General features: G+C 38.6%; 1 protein-coding gene across 2 annotated transcripts in view; it reads left to right on the top strand.

Moving 5' to 3' along the window:
* Positions 1–968: 968 nt before the first annotated feature.
* Positions 969–19,219, top strand: part of PAWR (pro-apoptotic WT1 regulator) — a 98,729-nt gene continuing 80,478 nt past the window's right edge. The window contains exons 1-2 of one of the 2 annotated variants that reach the window (XM_075209589.1): positions 969–1,104; positions 2,530–3,133. In XM_075209589.1, the coding sequence (XP_075065690.1) occupies positions 2,627–3,133 (507 nt within the window). In that variant the 5' untranslated portion in view covers positions 969–1,104; positions 2,530–2,626. Of the gene's footprint in view, positions 1,105–2,281; positions 2,379–2,529; positions 3,134–19,219 lie in introns of those variants that run through there. The other variant, XM_075209590.1, reaches the window with a different exon arrangement.

The raw sequence follows: 19,219 nt of genomic DNA, 5'->3' as shown, positions 1-19,219 counted from the left end.
TAATGAATTGGCTGGCGGGGGGGTGAGGTGATAAAAAAGCTTGTGGGGGGCATGATCTCTGTATTGTGCAGCGGTAACATGGATGCTTTCTGGGGTCTAAGCGGTCACTAGAATGATAAATACTAGACAGGCAGGGCTGTTAGATGTTAGTATATGATTATAAATTATTTTTATATATTTTATTGTCACTAGAATGATAAATACTAGACAGACAGGGCTGTTAGATTGTAGTATATGATTATAAATTATTTTTATATATTTTATTGTCTATATCTGCGTGTACTAGGGGGTTGTTTTATTTGGTCATAATGTAGTGTTCTGTTTGTGTTTTAATCATTCAAGCTTTGTTAACATATTGCAATTTAATGTAATTTTTAGTGTATTAGCCTAGGGTGGCTGGAACCCTTAATCAGGCCTTGTACTGAGGACATGTGACAGGGTTGGTTGGCTGCTCACAGTTTTCCTTATTCTCTGGTAGTAGCCACCTGGGGAGTGGGGGCACAGGTTTGTCCACCAATGGTCCAACATCTCTGTGATTAATACATGCCAGTTGTGCCACTTAACTAAGGAAAACAACTCAGATATATAGTGCCAGTTGAAAGTCTCCATTACAAAGCGTTTTGCAGCATTGTCTTGATTTTGGATAGTAGAGGGTGGAGAGATAGGATCTGTCCACTACAGTTGGTCGCTGTCAGGACATGACTCGGTAACGTGCAGCCATTTGATGGAGTATATCAGGGTGGCCACCACTTATTTAGATGTTCCAATATAAAGTGTAAATAATGCTCTTTGAAGCTGATATAAGTTTCACAGCAAGCAATGATATAACTATTTTACACAAACTTGCATGTCTGACATATTCCTCCTTGCCCAATATCTCATTACGCGCCGGTAACATTGAGTTTCGGCAAGTTCCGAGAGCGCTCGGAAAGTAATTACCACCCTCGGATCTGCTGAAGTTCGTCAACCTTCGGAATTCCTCGAGAAGCTTCGGCTTCTTCCGGGAACGCGAGTGAGTGAGTGAGAGGTGACTGAGCGATTACTCGCCGCACCTTGTCCAGGAGGTTGGGAGCCCCGTGACTGGCAACTGTCCCCACACTACAGGTAATGACACCGCTCTCCCGTAAGGTAGGGACACTGGGCGATCTGACTGGCTTGCTGGGGGAGGCTGTATGACACCAGGGGGGAGAGGATCGCAGTAAACTAGCATCTGAAACTTTTGCTTTGAAGCCGTCTGTGCTTATCGCTGTGGCTGCAAAAGGTGGAGCGACTCCAGGCTGATTGTTGGAATGGTAAACTGTGTACATGGCTACTTGTCTGCTGTTCATACAATTTGCTTCTTTCTGGAAGCTCCTTTTTGACTGGAGTGAATGCTAATAGTAGTTGAACTGGTTAAAAGTCTTGTTATTAGTTTTACACGCTCCAGGAACTCGCTTGCCATAGAATAATTGACTCTAGAGCTGCAGCCCTCTTAGGGAGATAGTTATTAGATGTGTAGCTAGCTGCGAGCTCCTGTATTTGCGTCTTTCACACATGATGATACTAGCAGGATTAGTGTCTGTGTGACCCGTTTGTAGGCTACCTTTTTATAGCTCCATGTTGTAGCCTCACATCTAAGTTATGTTGTTCACTATCTAGCAAGTTAAATTGTGGGACTCCTGTTGCCCTGGCATCCGAGACAGGGGCAATGTCATTTTTTGGATAGTATGTAAGCAGCAGTTTATTTTGCATATATTTGTTTCTCTCATTTTGATATCTATTACGTGTATCAAATGCAAATAATATAATATTATGATTGCCGATTTTCAAAGTATTAAAATATTTTGATGAAGTGAAACTAAACATTTGAGAACTGTGCTATAAGGTATATGTATGCTGGGATGCTAGAGGCCATATAGAATAGCAGTCAGGTTATGTGATGGCAAAGTAAGGTTGGTTACAGGAGGGATGTACCTTGTATTATTGCAAAACTAGCAATGTCCTCTTACTGCATTGGTAGCAAGCTGTGCTTTTGATGTAGTGCTCTGTTAATTTTTGGCTCCTTAGTTCATCTAGTTTTCTCCTCTTGATTTCTCTTTGTAGAACATCAAAACTTATCAAGGAAAGGGCTGATCCTGCTGTTGTTTCCTCCCTGTGATTTTGATTTATTTAATCTTTGTTACCAAAGAAGCAAGTTCTATGTTGTGGGACAGCGCATGTCTGTCTGATCTAGGCAGTGTGTCTGGGAGTGTATTCACAGGCTTATTAAGGAGTCATGTCCGTATGTCTGAGCAAAACTAGAGCTGTCTCTTTAGAAAGGAGATTAGTGCAGTATGAAAAGCCAAGTTACCATCAGACTCTCTGGCACCAAACAGTGAAGCTTATTTCTGTATGCCCAGGTGAAATGTTTGCAGCACACTTTGTGAGCTTGTCAATGTGTTCTTCTCTCACCTTGAGTGTGTTTTAATAACAATATTGTTAGTTGTACACTTAGACAGCTGGTCATTCATGGTTTTATTGTCACATTTCAACTCTGTCTCATTCTTTTAGTTTGGATTCTCCAATTGCCTTCCTGTTTGTACTTGTAAAGTGCCCATTTCATGTCTTGAACATCTGGAGATCTTTGTGATAGATATTGCGAGAGAACATGGCGAGTGGTGGTTACAGGTCACACACCCCGTCTTCGTCTAACACCACCGACTTCCTGGAAGAATGGAAAGCCAAAAGGGAGAAAATGAGAGCAAAGTTGTATGGAGCTGAGTTGGCTGCAGCGGGAGCCGATGTCAGTAAAACTAGCAATGAGATGAACAATAATAATAGTAGCAATAATACAGCTAACAGCAATACCCAAGCATCTGCTCCCTCATTGGTGCTTAAAGTCCCCGCCAGTAGAAGAACTGATGAAGACCAGCCAGTTACTTCATCTGTTGCCCAGCAAAAGAAAGGCCCAGGGCCTGTACAAGATGGTGTCACAGGAGAGGCGACACAGGATGAGTTACTGCCACCTACATCACAGGACAGCCCAAGCAAGGCAAAAGATAAAGGAAAAAGTAGCAGTGGCCCAAGTGCCAGGAAGGGTAAAGGACAGATTGAGAAGCGAAAACTTAGAGAAAAGAGAAGGTCTACAGGAGTGGTCAATATTCCCTCAGCAGAAGTAAGTCGAGGATGTCTAAACCTCAATATTTAATGTCTCTTAGTGATTGATTTGGGATTTAATATTTTCCTCTTATATTTTCTGTATAATTAAGAATGTTAGTAAATAATTGCTTGTCTTCCATTAGGGGCATATTCAATTGTTGGCATTGCAGCCAAAATTCTCGTGGCGCGCACACTATTACCGTCAATAGCGCGTGTAAATACCGGTATTACGGTACTTTTCTTGCTGGATTTCAGCCCGCGGCTCAGGGAGCTGCGAGCTGAAATCCAGCTTACTATTACCGTAATACTGGTAATAGTTTTTCCACGGCGGAGACCGCGGACAATTGAATATGCCCCATTGAGTACAAAAATATATGTGTAATGCTCTTATCCTGAAAATACTTATTTGATAGGAGAGCAGCTCTGTCTTAAAATAATAAATATAATATGATTATAGGTGTTGTCCTCATGTTATTTTGGTACTCTTGACACAAATAAGTGACAATGTTATTCTATCTGCATCTGTAAGGCCACTGGCATATAAATACATGCTTTTACTAATATTTTCTAGTAACAGCTAATAAATGGGAATTGAACCTGTTTGTTCAAATTACCCCATAACCATTTGCATTTTCACTTGAAGGAGTGTTTACGATGCAATGTGTTTTTCCCCATGCAGCCTGCTTCTTTTAGTTGTGTTAACTTCACTGACCCCCCTTACCTCAAGTTCAAGCACTCAATCCCCTGCCTGTAATTGTGCTTGGCTCTGACCTGCGTTGTCACTGGTGTTTAACACAATGCCAAGGCAAAGGCCCTTATCACAGCAGTTAGCAAGTTACCCATAATTTTCCTGCACTAATATATATATATATATATATATATATATATATATATATATATATATATATATATATATATATATGTGTATATATATATATATATAAATATTATATTTATTATATATATTATTACCATTTATTTATATAGCGCCACTAATTCCGCAGCGCTGTACAGAGATCTCACATCAGTCCCTGCCCCATTGGGGCTTACAGTCTAAATTCCCTAACATGCACAGACAGACAGAGAGAGACAGACAGACACGGGTCAATTTGTTAGCAGCCAATTAACCTACCAGTATGTTTTTGGAGATGTATATCTATCATAAAGCCGCACCAGTATAATTAGTGCATTAGCACTTTTTGCTTCGCATTTGGTTTGTTTGACACAGCACCCACTAGTTATTACCACGTCTCTCTATTTTACCTCCAGTTAGGACTTTTAATGGTATACATGACCTCTGGTTGGCAATATTCTGCTTGTACCTCTAAGAAACCGTAATAGCTAATGGGTTGGTTGATTGGCATATTGCACTTAACCACCAGCATGGTTTTTATCTTGTATAATTTGATTTTTTTCATAAATTAATATGTTCTAGCCTGTACAGAAATGGAGGCTGCGCAATCAATTTATTGGTTCACAGCAGTTGCTTCAAAGGGTGGGGTTATCCAGAAAGGAAATAAACAGAGAAAAATGTCCCATCTATACTCTTGTGAAGCAGTAAAATAGATGCTGTTCTACTTGTACATAAAAATGCAGATTTTTTAGTTACTCACATTTGCAAATGCATGATAAGCCACCCGCCATTTCACGGCGCTTCTGCTATTACGGTGGTTGTAACTCTAAACAATGAGAGTCTCTATATACCAGGTCATACATTCATGTGTTTTTAAATTGAAAACTAACTTTACCAAGAGGTACCACAGGAGCCTCCAAATGGCAATAGAGGACTAGCACTCTCCGTTAGCTACTGATACCAAACATGCATCACAAGCAACAATACAGAAATGGAAGTTGCTCAATCAATTTATAGAATCAGGTGATTGAAAGGGTGGGGTTAGGTTCTATTCTGTAGTTGCTGACTGTCAATAAAATTACCCGTGATACCCAGAGCTAACCGTTTTTCTGACTTCTCGCAGAATAATTTGCCATGCTAATGGTTTCATGTCGCACACGTTAACATTTTGGCTGTTCTTCATAAAAGTATAGCCTGATGTTGCTGCTGTTACTTATAAATAATACAATGCCATATTTGTTGATTTATTGATGAGGTATGGTATTCCATTCAAAATGGCATTTTAGCGTAAACTGAGAATTAGTATTAGATGATGTGCACATGTATATAAAATACTCATATAAGTATTTTTTGTTGATTATTGGCATGTTACCTTAACCTCATATATAAAAAAATATATAATTGCTTAGCACTAAAAACGTAATTGCATATTATTTTTTGCAGTATGGATTATTTTACTAGTTGCTATTCACAGCAATGGAATGGCCACAAAGGTGTTTACAGGCATGTGCCTAGCCATCCTGTTGACCAAAGTGGTATCTGAAATTCTGCCCTCCTCATCCCTTATGCAAGCTACCATACTCCTATCTATATAAGTTGTGTGCACTTTTAAATTAATTTCTGTGATTTAGCTACTCTCAAAATGTGCTGTCTGAGGCAGCTACCTCAGGGGTATAGGCACCCGCCAAGTATTGTTTGTGATTAGTATTCAGTATTATTTTTTTTTTTCTTTTTAAATATGAACCTTAGCATAATATTTAAGGAAGCAGAATTTCAGCAGGAATTACACAGTATGGGCCTGAGTCATTAAGGAGAGCAAAGCATAAAAAGGAGTAACTTTGCACCTGGGGAAAACCATGTTACATTGGAGGGGGAGGTAATTTAAAATATGGGGACAGATTTATAGTTGGGGAAGGGCATGTCCGAGATCAACTTTAAATTTCAGTTTAAAAATAAAGCTATGAAGTATTTATGTGCTACATGAAAAAACAGCAAGTATTTAACTTATGTGCAAAATAATAAACTAATTTGCACCCCTTGCATTGTAACATGGTTTGTCCTGAAGAACATTTACTCCTTTTTTTTGCCTTACTTTCCTTAATGACTCAGGCCCTATATGCTTAATTGGTATATGAAACATTTTTGCTCTTTCCAATGATCCATTGAATTAATTGTTTCAGTAAAGAAATATTTTGTGTGTGTATAAAATATTTAATAGATTTCTGTGTTAAAAATGGGTATCATAAGTTCATTATAGTTTATAATAAAATGTTTGGACATTTAACTTCCTCATTGATATATATAAATTTAACCTAATAGAGATGATTATGGTTCCTTTCTTGAAACAATTGGTTAAATGTCCAAGTAACTTTTGGAATGGGACCCTGAGCCTGGAAACTTCCACCCTCATTAAGAAATTATTTTCCTGTAAACAGTGGCCTTTCTGACTTGGTATAAAACTTTGTTTTGCCCTTTCCCTATGATCACATGTCTTATTGTGCAATCCACTTATAATTAAGAACAGCCTGTGCCAGCAAAAGAAATACCTTCTAATTGCTGTATCTATGTGGCTAACTGCTTTTACAGTGCATCATCTGTCAAAAATCTGGCAAAGTAACTTATCCAATAACCAGACTAAAGAGTTTTTATCACTACCTCAATGTTTTCATTGAGGAGTTAGAAGCAAAATATTATTAATTATGGTCCTAGATGATTCATGAGTTATGATTCTGATGTCTCTACTAGTGAGAGTTGTTGATACAATTTTCTTTTTGGCATAATATACCAGATCTGTCATGGTCCCTTTTTAAGTAGACTATTACCATTGACAATGTTGACATAAATCATACACTATATGTGTAGTCCAAGTCATGAAATATTAAGAAACACTGTATCACCAGTGCAATACACGTTTTTAACTTTTCCTATATTTTATCATTGAGTAGCGCAGTGTTTAGCGAATCATCTATATTTTTGTAGTTTGTTAGAAGAGAGCACTACATTTTTTTTCATTATTATTACTATTTTACTTTTTATTATTATTTTGCTGATTTTAGAAATGGCACTATAGTATATTGTAAAACTGTTTAACTTTACATGTTTCACACTTAAGTTGACCTTATTTTTGTAAAATGTTAAGAGAATAAATTAAGTTTGTATTAGAACCAGTTATGTTGTGTTTTCTAGCGTCGCATGCCTGTAATCCTAATTATTGTGATTTTAGTGATTGTAGATTTTGCTGCAGCTGTGAGTTTTGAGACCTGTCTCCATTCCTTTGTATATGCAGCACAATTGTCAGCGTACATGGTGCGCATGTTAGGCTGTTCTTCCCCTCGGGCAGTCCTTTGTAGATTAAACATTTTGTCACGCTTGGACACCAAGCATAGTGGAGAATTTAAAAATCTTTGTTAACTGTTGAATGAAGAGACTCTCGTATGATGTAATGCAACATTAGCATCATTCAGAAAAGAATGCTTGATCAGTAAATTTGTGTCCTTTCCTATGTGGAAACATTTTTAATGATACAAAGTTTATAGTGTAATTCTAATGTCTGGATTTGTGGGCTTTTGCTGTGTGTAGCAAACATAGCCAGGGGAATTTATAAAATATCAGGGTATGGCTGGCTAGGAAAAGTAATGGTGAGAGTTTTAGGTGCAAGCAACAAATCTATAGATGGATTGTGTTTGTCTGATTGATGCTGGAGTGCGCCACGTTAACTCTACCCACTAACATAAATTTGTATGGTGTGCAGCTAAAGTTGGTCACACAATGGGTGTCCATCATGCTATTTGTCTAAAATAAACTAGCTTTGTGTCCAAGTTAAACATAACACAAATTATTCATTGCTTTGTTGTAATTATTAAAGTGGGCAGCATGGTGGCTAAGTGGTTAGCACCACTGGGGTCATGAGTTCAATTCCCAACCATGGCCTTATCTGTGAGGAGTTTGTATGTTCTCCCATGTGTTTGCGTGGCTTTCCTCTGGGTGCTGCTAACAAATTGACTGGTCTGTCTCTGTGTGTGTGATGTGAGTGAGTTCTCTATAGAGCACTGCGGAAATAGTGGCACTATATAAATAAATAAATGATAATAATAATAATACTAATCCTATTTAAGGGCAATGTCAGCAACATTATGCATTTTATTTATCACCTTAGGTTTTGGTGGGGTTTAGTTGCATATTTTGCACTAAATTCTACATTTGTAATGGTTCATTATTGTTAGAATAAATGTCCCTGCATTGTAGAACTGCAGTTGTCATTCGTATCAATGAGTTGTGACTTTCACTGGCTATAAAACAATTAATAAGCAGTCTGATCATGAATTGACCATAGCTGAGAAAGGGAATAGAACAATATATATTATGTCACCTAGTGAGACTTAACTGCTGTGCTCAGCCCTTGTATAGTTGCAATGAGCCTTCACATTGTGCAATCTTAAATCAATCAAAAAGAGAGAATGACATTCATTTGTTGTTTTATTTTTTTATCATTCATTACATGACATTACTCTATATTTCAAAACTTGAAATGAAGAACATTTTCTTTCATGGTGATGACCGATTTGAAAAGGTTTAGTGCAGTGATGGTCAACAGGCAGCCCCAGGGCCATATGTGCCTCTCCAAGCCTTCACCTGTGGCCATCTGTTCCTTCCAATGTTTGTTATAGTTTGTAGCACTGCTGATATGTTATTACATATAGGTGTATATCTCTTTGATTAAATGTATTGTTTTAACTTATTACTGAGATTAAGGGTAATGTTTGGCCCTTTTGAATATTAGAGGGCTACAAGGCACAGCCCCTGAAGTGTATCAGTTTCCCTACCAGTGGTTTAGCAAAATGTATTGTTGATTCTAGTGAATCCAGCTAGCTAACTATATCTTGATTTACAGCTACAATTTTTTTTAAAAAAAACTGGTAAATATTGGTAACTCTCTCTATTACGACAAAACTATGTCTATATTATTCTTAATAAACCCCAGCAATGTAGGCTTATCCAGTACCTAGGGATTTGGAATTTTTGTGACAATCACAGACCACAATACACAATGATATAGGATGGAGAGTCTCTGAAACATTCTGTAACCAAAAAACATTAAATGATAGATCCACCAAGCATGATATTTTTAGCTGTCATCCCCAATTACACCAATTAGAAGAACTGAATAGACACACACCAGGGAGAGGATGAGTTTTCAGTAAACTGAAATTGTATCTACCTTTTTTACCCCTACAGTCCTGCAAGTTGGGCGTGGCATGTCACGTCTTCCCAATATAAGCATTGACTGGTTTTGGTAAGAGAAGCACATGCAAAACTTTCAGAAGGTGAGGGGTGGGGAGGAGGGGGCAGTGGTATATACACAATTATTGATCTTCCTGATGTGCAGGCTATTTAAGGAAATAGTATTATGCCTTATTTAACATACATTTTATCCTTGTAAGATTATTTCTACATTTGCTTGCCTTTTTCTTTCAACAAATTTCGCCAGAGACAGGCAGTTTGTGTTTTTAAATGCATGCAGGATCTAGTTGAAGTAATGCAATCAAAAGAATTTGAAGAGTATGTTGAGGTTAAGATTAAAGTAACTTTAGTCTATAATGATGCCACTCGCACAGTAACATATTCCTCAGAACAATTTTGTCACTTGAGAATGTGTATTGTACTAATAAGCTACTTTTTAAAGAACTGATCGCAGCAGAAATTATATGATCCATGTCTGCAATACTTGAGTAGAATCTGCCATGTTTGTTTTTTAAATAATCAAACAAAAGTAATGTATTTAATTTATTTGTTTGCGGGTATAGGCAATATGAGATCTCTGCTGTGATTGGCTTGCTATCATTTAATTGATTTTTCCACACTTCAGGGAACTTTGGGATTTGCTGTTAAATCCCTGCTAGCATCTTGTTTAATGTACAATCTAAAAACTACAAATTCCAGAAATGCTAAAAGTAATTAACGTTTAAAATTGAGCATTTAAGCAATTAGAAGCAAAATGGCAGAAAGTGAAAAATTCTTCAGCAGCTTTTAAAGAGGAGCTTCAACTATATGTAAATAAACCACTATTCGGGATAAGGGTATTGGTTATGCACTTTTACATCTTTGTGTTATTTAAAATTTGTTGTATGTTATTGACATGTGCTCTTTAAAATGGAAGTAAACTCTATTACTGACCTGCCTTTACTTTTATGTCAGAACAGCTCTGGTTAATTAGAAGTAGTTTAGTGCTGACATTTCTGTGAATGTCCATCCCACAACCTTCAGCTGACCATACATGGGTAGATCCTGCGCTCAGGGCTGGTGTCCAGTTTGGCCATACATATAGATGGGCAGTTTGGACAACATCTGTCCATACACACTGAGTGACTGGCTCACTCTTGGCCTGTTAATGCGGTTGCATACACAGGCTAATACTGCTCATCTTCAGACAATTTTGTTTGCATAGTTCCTGGGCCACACATGCTGTAACCAGTGCTGGGCCTGGCCAATTGTGCATCATCGTTTAATCCTTCAGTAGACTCCACCCCTAGTCCCACTTTTAAAAGATATACCATGTTACAAGTCTGCAGTTAACTGGATCTTTATGAGGACAGTAATTGATTGTTTATTTTGAACTTGCTTCTTTATTCCTCATTACATTTCTTGTCAATGAAGAGACATACAGGTAAGTTGATGGAATAGCTGCATGTAAACATTTCTTAACTTGTTTCTATGAAACAGAATTATACTATATCTGTTTGAAGTACCTGCAGAAAAGATTTAATGTATTCAGTCAGGGAGTATGACGCACTGCACAATGAGAGATGACTCAATAAGCATTACACCCTTGTAATGTACACACATTTTACAAACTGATAAGGTGTTACTAAGACAAACAGTAATTCAAATCTAATTAGTGTTTTTTCTTGGTAACTGTAAATGTCTTGTGTTTACATGTCCGTTTTAGCCATCCATTGTAGATATTAATGTATTTTACTGTAAAGTGGACTATTAAAGTTTTATGAATCAATAGTAATAGTAAGACAAACAAATTACTAGCATATCATGGTAGTGCCAGATATGGAGCTTCTTCTCTATTTTTACCTTCCTTTTTCCATTGCTGGCTCCCCCTGCCTAATGTCAGTGGCAATATATGCAAAGTACAGGGGAATGATTTGTAAAGGCTTGAAATATTATTATTATTATTATTATTATTATTATTTAGTTTCTGTTTTTATGAACAACCATCTCTATTTCAGAAAAGCGTAAGATATAGCAGTTTTTCATTATGTATATTTACAAATGTCAGTGCTAGTCACCAGAGCAATGCTACTGGGAACATATTCAAATGTACTTCATATAGAATGATTTTGGAAGATAGATATACCTGGAAATTCATAACGCTCAATTGATAATTCAAATTGATGTATTTTCTGTATTTGCCAATTCTGTGGAGTGAGTACAAGAGAATTAATGGCGTGCTCCCTGACGTCCTATAATGTGCCATCTTGTCAGTATGCAGATCGGGACGTACCCACACAGAGCCGTAACGAGGGTGGTGTGACCACCCAGGGCACAAGGCCTAGTGGGGGCGCAAAACCTGCCCACCCATTACATATCGCATCCCCACCAGTGAAGTGGTAATCTAGTCTTGCAGTGGCAGCATCGCAGGACTACTTTGCCCATTGAAGACACAAGTACAAGGAGGAGGGTGCCGGTTTCCTGCTCCTGCAACATCATGACGTACAAATAATGACATCAGGACGCTGTCAGAACACAGGCGACAAGGAGTCGGCACAGAAGGAAGAAGATGACAGAAGAAGAGAAGCTCAGGTAAGTAAAATACTGCAGTGCTGGTGAGAAGAGGGGGCTGGAGAGGACAGGAACGAGGGCTGGAGAGGAAGGTGTCTGGAGGGAATGGGAGTGGGGTCTGGAGAAGAAGAGTGAGGGGGCTGGAGTGAATCGGGGTGGGTCTGGAGAGGAGGAGTGAGGGGTCTGGTGAAGAGGGTGTATGGAGTGAATGGGGTGGTCTGGTTAGGAGGGTGTCTTGAGTGAATGGAGGGGTCTGTAGAGAAGAGAATATGTTAATTATATAATAATAATTACTAATAAATATGGGAAAATTTGTAAGCCATAATTTGATTGTGGGGCTGGTGGGGGAAATAAACATTTGTATTAAATGGAAATGTTAATAATTTTATGTCAGGGCTGGTGAGTGTCTGTTTGTTAAATATGGAGGCTTTTAATTTCAATATTTGGTATGGTGAGGAATTATTTGGTTTATTAAATGGGGATTGTATTAATTTAATGATGGGAGCTGATGAGGGGTGAAGTAGGTCTATTAATAAGATGGGAATGCTACTAATTTAATGTATGTGCTGATGCGTGATTTATGTCTGTTTATTAAATGGGAATGTTATTAATTTAATGTCGGGACTGAGGGAGGCTTATTTATTAAACATGGGTCCTATTAATTTGATGTTGGGGCTATATGGAGGGAAATAGACATTTACTGTAAATTCTGGAGCTGATTGGGTTGAAGGAGACTTGTTTTTAAACAGAAAAAGCTACTGATTTAATGTCTGTCTGGTTGTGGTGAGGGAGACCTAGATTCTTCACTCACTGCTCAACTTTCCAGGAGGGGAGTAATAACAATCTCTTTTCCAAACAGGACCCCAATATTCCAGGATCCGCCTAAGCAGCAACGGAGCATAAGACACCAGCAGGCGGAAGACGCTGGCGATGCTTAACCGCTGAGAGGCAGCATCTACTCCCATAAAGGTACATTGTGGGGAAGGGGGGGGGGCACCAGTGTTCTGTTTTACCCAGGGCACTAAAATGTCTAGTTATGGCTCTGCACCCACCCTGCTTTTGTATGACTCATGATTGTATCAACCAGTTTACTAAAGGTTTCTTTAGAAGACCAGGAATAAATGGGAACAGGGAGGTGATTTTTGTTCATGCTTTAGAGGTTTCTGCATGCATTTAATATGGAGTAAGAAAGTGAGAAGTTAGTATGCATGCCCTTTGGGATCACAGTTTGCACAGTATTGTGTAAAGTCATTTCAACCATCATTACTGTGAAGTGATACGGGAACTTTGTTTACAAAAGCCACTATTACACATAGTGAATCTTTTCACAAGAATGTAATACACCCATTACTATGTTATTGTACACAGGTGTTAGGGAAAGTGTTCAGGTATCAGAGGACAAGCATAAGCGCAAGAAAAAAAAAGTGTTTGGGGTGTTTTTTAAACTTTTTAGATAAAGACTGAAAGTTGTGAATTTCTAAATGTAATTGAATACTTAATGTTCGACTTGTATGGTCATTTCTATACGTTGTCTTCTAAACTTGAGATTTGGTGCTTTAAAATATTGCAAGGTTTAGAGCAGAATTTGTCCCTGCCATGGGAAAAGTCAAAGACGCAATAATTGTCTTAGTAATCCAGCAAATAAATAAAATGTTGAGGGCCTCATATTATAACACATTGGTTATACTAGTACATCTGTATAGTCTTTTTAAATAAATTGTTAGTTTTACATTTTAATTTAGTAATATTATCATTTTGCGAATCCTAGCTCTTGTCCTATCTTTCTAGGAATGGTGATTTGTATTAAATTAGACCTAGATCCTTTAAAATCAACATGACCACAGTTTGTCCTCAGAGCAATTTCTTACTTTGTTTTTTTTTTTTTTTCATTACAAAACATTTTTAGATTGTATTTTAGCTCAAAGGCTGAACTTGCATTAATGTCAAAGGGATGTCTGTGACTGCATTTATCTGGAACAAAATAAGTATGTCTTTGGGGGTTCAGTTGATGAACTTTATTACTCATGGTGATTCCCCTGCAAATTAACTGGTCTGCTAAATTGGAGGTGGTGTTAGATGAGCATGACTTCACCCAGTCATAAGCAACAACCTGCAGGAACAAGGGATCATCGAAGGGTGACCACCGCCAGCTTTAGTTTGTTAGTTAACCTTAGGCCTTAGTCAGCTCATTATGTGCCTGTCAAGATTGTATTCATACTTGACTACATCTATAGTCCGTTGAGCTAAGAAATAAGACCTTCCAGCCTGTCTATAGCTGTTATGCAGCAACTTTGTTACCTCATACATGTATAGCGATTGTCAGTAAACTTTACGAAGTAACATGATTAAAAAGTTATAGGTAAAGTTAAAAACCTTCCAAATTTTCTCTATTTCCCATTTCAAACCATCCATTTTATTTATTTTGCTCATACAAAAGTGTTTGACTCTGTCTGTTCCCCCATGTCCATAACTAAGATAACCATCATTAGGTTGACAAACACTGTGATGCATTATTAAAGGATAATATCATAAAAGTGACCATTCTCTTTGTTTTTGTCCCATAGTTTTCCATTATTTGAGTTTACTTTTTAGCTATTTCCTTCTCTATAAAGATGTTTATATTCTGTCATTGACTAACTTGGTATAAAGTAACATGGGAGGGCAAGTGCACATCTGACCTGACTATAGCTCACAGGATTGAAGTGACACCACATGCCTGTTCCAATGGAAAGGAAGTGACTGGTTGTAACCTAAACACCAGCTGTAAGATGGTGCACTGTGGGACAATCTGTTAATTATACAGGCACCAATCTATACATCCTGCCAATACATTCTATCCATTCATCAGCTCACATGAGTTCAGAACAATGTGAACCCGCTACCGGTAACGGCCAGGTCAGCAGCAGAATCCGGTTTAGTGGTGCTAAGCTCCACAGCTCACACTGATATAATGAATGGGCAGTGTTGACAGATTGGTGTCTATATAATTAAGATGTACCCTTCAGTGTATACCTGTATGCACATAAAGTGTTAATGAAGTCCACTTCTATATATGCTGTGATTTCCATATTTGTCAGTGGAAATCATTCGTTTGGAATGCTTATTTTCTGTTGGGTCCCAGTTTTACAGAGGTTGCTGGAATATTTCCATGGTTTTGAGATTGGCAAATGCTAATTCAAAATTTTAACATAAAATCCATAACTACCCCTGAAAAATAAAACCGCTTTTAGTGTTTTACTAAAATGACTGTTTCTCTGTGTATTTTCCTAGTCCGCTAGCCTTAATACATTACATTGTGCATCTTAGCAGAAGGGCCAGATTAACCCTGGGGCTAACTGGGCTACAGCCCAGGGACCTCGGGCATCCAGGGGGCCCTTGAAAGTGCTCAGCAGCAGTATTGATTGGTCGGGGGCGCCCGCGCCCCCAGCCCGATCAGTGCTGCTGAGCACTTTCCCTGCAGTCCTTCTCCGGCGTGCTGTAGTCTCCTTACACGAGATCTCCTCAGTAAAGAGCGTACAGCGCGCCGGTGAAGGAGGTAAGTGCCGGGGATTGGTCGGCTCGGCTCACCATGGGGGAAGGGGGGCCCTCACGGGGGAATGGAGGCCCCCTTAGCCCAGGGGCCTCCATTCCCTTAATCCAGCCCTGCTTAGCAGTGTTGCACTACCCCTCTTCTCTGTACTTACTTGCTAGTGTTCTGTCACCACTCCTGCTCTCTGTTCTGGTTCCTGGCTGCCACCAGGTTATAATCCAATCGTAACAGCATTATGTTGCTAAGCAACAGTTCCTGAGGTCTCTTATGGGTCCTAGGGCCACACCTTCACTCACTGGAAGGTGTGAGCAACAGTGCAGTGGCATAGAGGGCGTTACACACATAATACTGTCAGCCTGATATGTGCTTTTTCTTTGGGTCACACATGGAAGATGATTTCTCTATCACCAAATCACTTTTCCCAGCAACATTTTGTCTTTTCTCATTTAATTATGTAATTACATTATTTTTTCTGTTTATATTGATATTTTCTCTTAATCACCTTAAACCCTTTACTACATGGTTTAAAGCCTCTGTCCACTTGTTTCTGTTCTGTATTTTGTTTGTTGAGCAGACTCAGATGGTGTAGTGTATAGAGTGACCTTTAATGGAATTATAATGCCTGACATTCCTGAGTCCGCACCTGTGTTTGTCTAGCCTGTTCATAAACATTACATGTAGGCGTTTGGTTTCTCAGTGAACATAGAGAAAAGCAGCAGCACATGTCTTATTGTCAGGCTACAGTAGCTCCACACATTCCACTAGAACACCACTCTCACATGACCCTTTGTAATAAACGGCTCTTAAAGTAGATATATCATGTATCATATACACATTGTTTTCAGTTCAACAGCATTCTTTGTTGGTTGTTTTTTCTCTGTCTGTTGTTTTTAGAAATATGTGGTGTAAATATTTTCTTTGCTGGTATATACAAACTACCTTCTTTATATTTTATTTTACAAATTTTGTAAGATGGCTAATCCATATGTAGCCCAGTATTATCAATTAAAATGTTCCTGCCAGAACCTTGTTCGAGGTTCCTCTGCAAGATGGTCGGGATTAAAATCTTTGCTTATTTTTGCTCTCACCTCTAAGTGTTGCAAGCAAATATTAGCAAAGTTTTCAGTACTGTAATTACACCTTGCGTGTGGTATCAATAGGACATAACTTGTAATTGAATCTGTCCCTCTATGTAAAACTTGGCTTTGTTTTTAGGAAGTAGCTGACCTCTGAAGGCAACGTTTCTGTGGGTTTTTGTTATGAGGCTTCCACAGTGTTTCAGGCACATTCTGTCATGTGTGTGTAATATAGTATTTAGCATTGACCGGGGCAGATTCATTTGGCCGCAATGTTCCTAAGAACGCTTTTTTATCGTTACTATGGTAAAATGTAACACTCATGTTTGCTCGCACCTCTATGGGGCACGAGCAAAAATGACCGTTGATCAGAGAAAGCAAAAATCTGCGAAAGGTGTCTCGTGGCCGTTCCGGAGGCACCTCGTGCGGAATTCCCCCCGAAATGTCTTCATTCAGTTTAATTTGACCAATTAGATCTATCTAAGAGTGGTAGTTGAGGGACGAAACATCTATTTTCCGTTTCATATAAAATACTCACTTGCAGATGTGCACGTAAGAGAGTGTTTTAGCAACAGTTTGTAATTGTAATATCAGACTTGCGAATGACCTACGTCTCTGTTCTCTGCTTCCTGCATGCAATTCATATTGAAATCAAATGAGAAGTGAAATTTGCAAACTAAGGCTAAAGTTATTTAAGTGATGAGGAGATCGATGGGCAAATAGCACATATGCATTAGACCAGTGATGGACAACCTGATACTTCAGGTGTCGCATGGGCGATTCTCTAACCTTCAACAGGGCCACACATCTTAATCTCAGTAATAAGTTAAAACCGGTGGTGGTCATATTTCTGGCTGCGAATCTGTCGACACTTACGCTGACGCCACCAAAGTGTTGACAGGGTAAATGTTGAGAGATTTATTCTGCCCACATTTTTAAAATGTAGACATTGTTACGTTCCACCAACACAACACAGATGTAAAAAACACTTAACAATGCTTAGCTCCAAAAAACACACATGAAAACTTGTGCTGGCAGCCGGCAGACCCGGTGGCAGTACAGTCGCCGGACCCTCCACCACACAAATGGTTAAACATAAAACCAGTCAGATTAACCCTTGTGCTGTCAGTCTAGTGCTGGTACTAGCAAAATCAGGGGGACAAAAAGCGTGGGGTCCCCTCGATTTTACTAGAACCAGCACCAGGCTATGCCAGCAAAGGCTGGGGACACTATAGCAGTGAACCCACCGCGTTGGGTCCCCATGCCATAATGACAACCACCCCCAGGCTGGTGAACACAGGGATGGATTCCCTAGGGAGATGAGGTCAGTAAAACAAACAATGGGGGCCCCTCCTCTAGGGGTAACCAGGCCTATGTTGAAAGCATTAGGGCTCTTTGCATACCCCTTGGCAGTGGGTGTGGGGCAATAAAATAGATTGTAATAATAAGAGACCATTTTGTGTTGTGCACTACAGGTCCCAGCAAGCCCAAGCTGCCATTAACAGTTTGTGCATGCTGGTGGTTGCAGTGCTACAAGCTCCAGCATACCCATGGCTGCCAGGGCACCCCATCCATAAAACATTTATTCAAAGAAAGAGACACTTATCTGTAATAACATCTGCATTTTAACAAACATACCTGACAATAAAGCAGGATAAGCTGGGTGCTGCCTGTTGCCCATCACTGCTTTGACCAAGTACATGGGAGATGTACACATTCAGTGTTGAAAGTGGATCATTAGCAGCTTTTGTTGGACAACCTTTGGGAAAGTTCTAGAATCTAGAAGTAATACATACATGTTTGCTTAGATAAAGTAGACAGGAAAATCAATTTTTTTCATTCCTCTGTGCATAATAACTGACTCCATTTTAATGTAGACATTTGGAATAATGTTTTTTGGTTGTTCTGATCTATATGATCGACATGACAAATATTATTGATTTCATATAAGCTTTCTACATGGTCATATCTGCATCCACGGAGGCTCTATCGTAACATGTACATATGTGTTGATTCCATAGCACATCACACAAGCAGTCAGAAGCCAGTGTAACGGTGAATGTACTGAACATACTGTTTGAACTTCTTATCGCTTTCTATCACATAACAGTTCAACAAGTTTCCCCTCTGCAGTCAACAGCACAGTTTGCAGCTAATGTAAGACAGACGTGCCCTTCAACCTTTCTGAACTTAAATCATTTGGCTTATAATTTTGATGGAATTACATTTCTTTCATCTCAAATACATATTTGATCATAATAAAATGTATAAAATTTTCCCTACCCTTATTATTACTTTAATGTTAGCAATATGCAACACTTGCTACTTATTTGGATAGAAACATAGAATATTATGGCAGATAAAAACAGCTTGGCCCATATTTTAACTTATGATAACCTCAAACCCTATTTGATGCTTAGTTCTTTGTAAGGATTTCTTTATATCTATCCCAAGCATGTTTAAATTGCTCTACTGTATTTGCCTCTACCACCTCTGATGGGAAGCTATTCCACTTATCCAATACCCTTTCTGTGAAGTCGTTTTTTTCCTAAAATTTCTTATGAACCTACTTCCCTCCAGTTAAAGTTCATGTCCTAACAGTTCTGGGATTTTGTTTAGCATTTGCACACCAGCTCTAAGAGTTTTGTTTGTACATCTCCTATTCCTAGCTATGTTCATCTCTCTGTATATGATTATTTTGTTTTGATCTGCATTGTCTTCTGTTGCTGTTTATATGTTTTCTGTTGTTAGCCTGATATGTTTCTGTTGTTAGCCTGCAGAAACAATACCTCTTTGTTGGGGGAGCAGATTGCTTTATTCCTATTTAGTTCCCTGTCCCTTCTGCTAGTTTAA

The sequence above is a fragment of the Mixophyes fleayi genome, chromosome 4 (assembly GCF_038048845.1).
Source record: "Mixophyes fleayi isolate aMixFle1 chromosome 4, aMixFle1.hap1, whole genome shotgun sequence".
Taxonomy (NCBI): Eukaryota; Metazoa; Chordata; class Amphibia; order Anura; family Limnodynastidae; genus Mixophyes; species Mixophyes fleayi.
The sequence above is the reverse complement of the archived record's forward strand: the minus strand, read 5'-3'. Positions and strand labels throughout refer to the sequence as shown.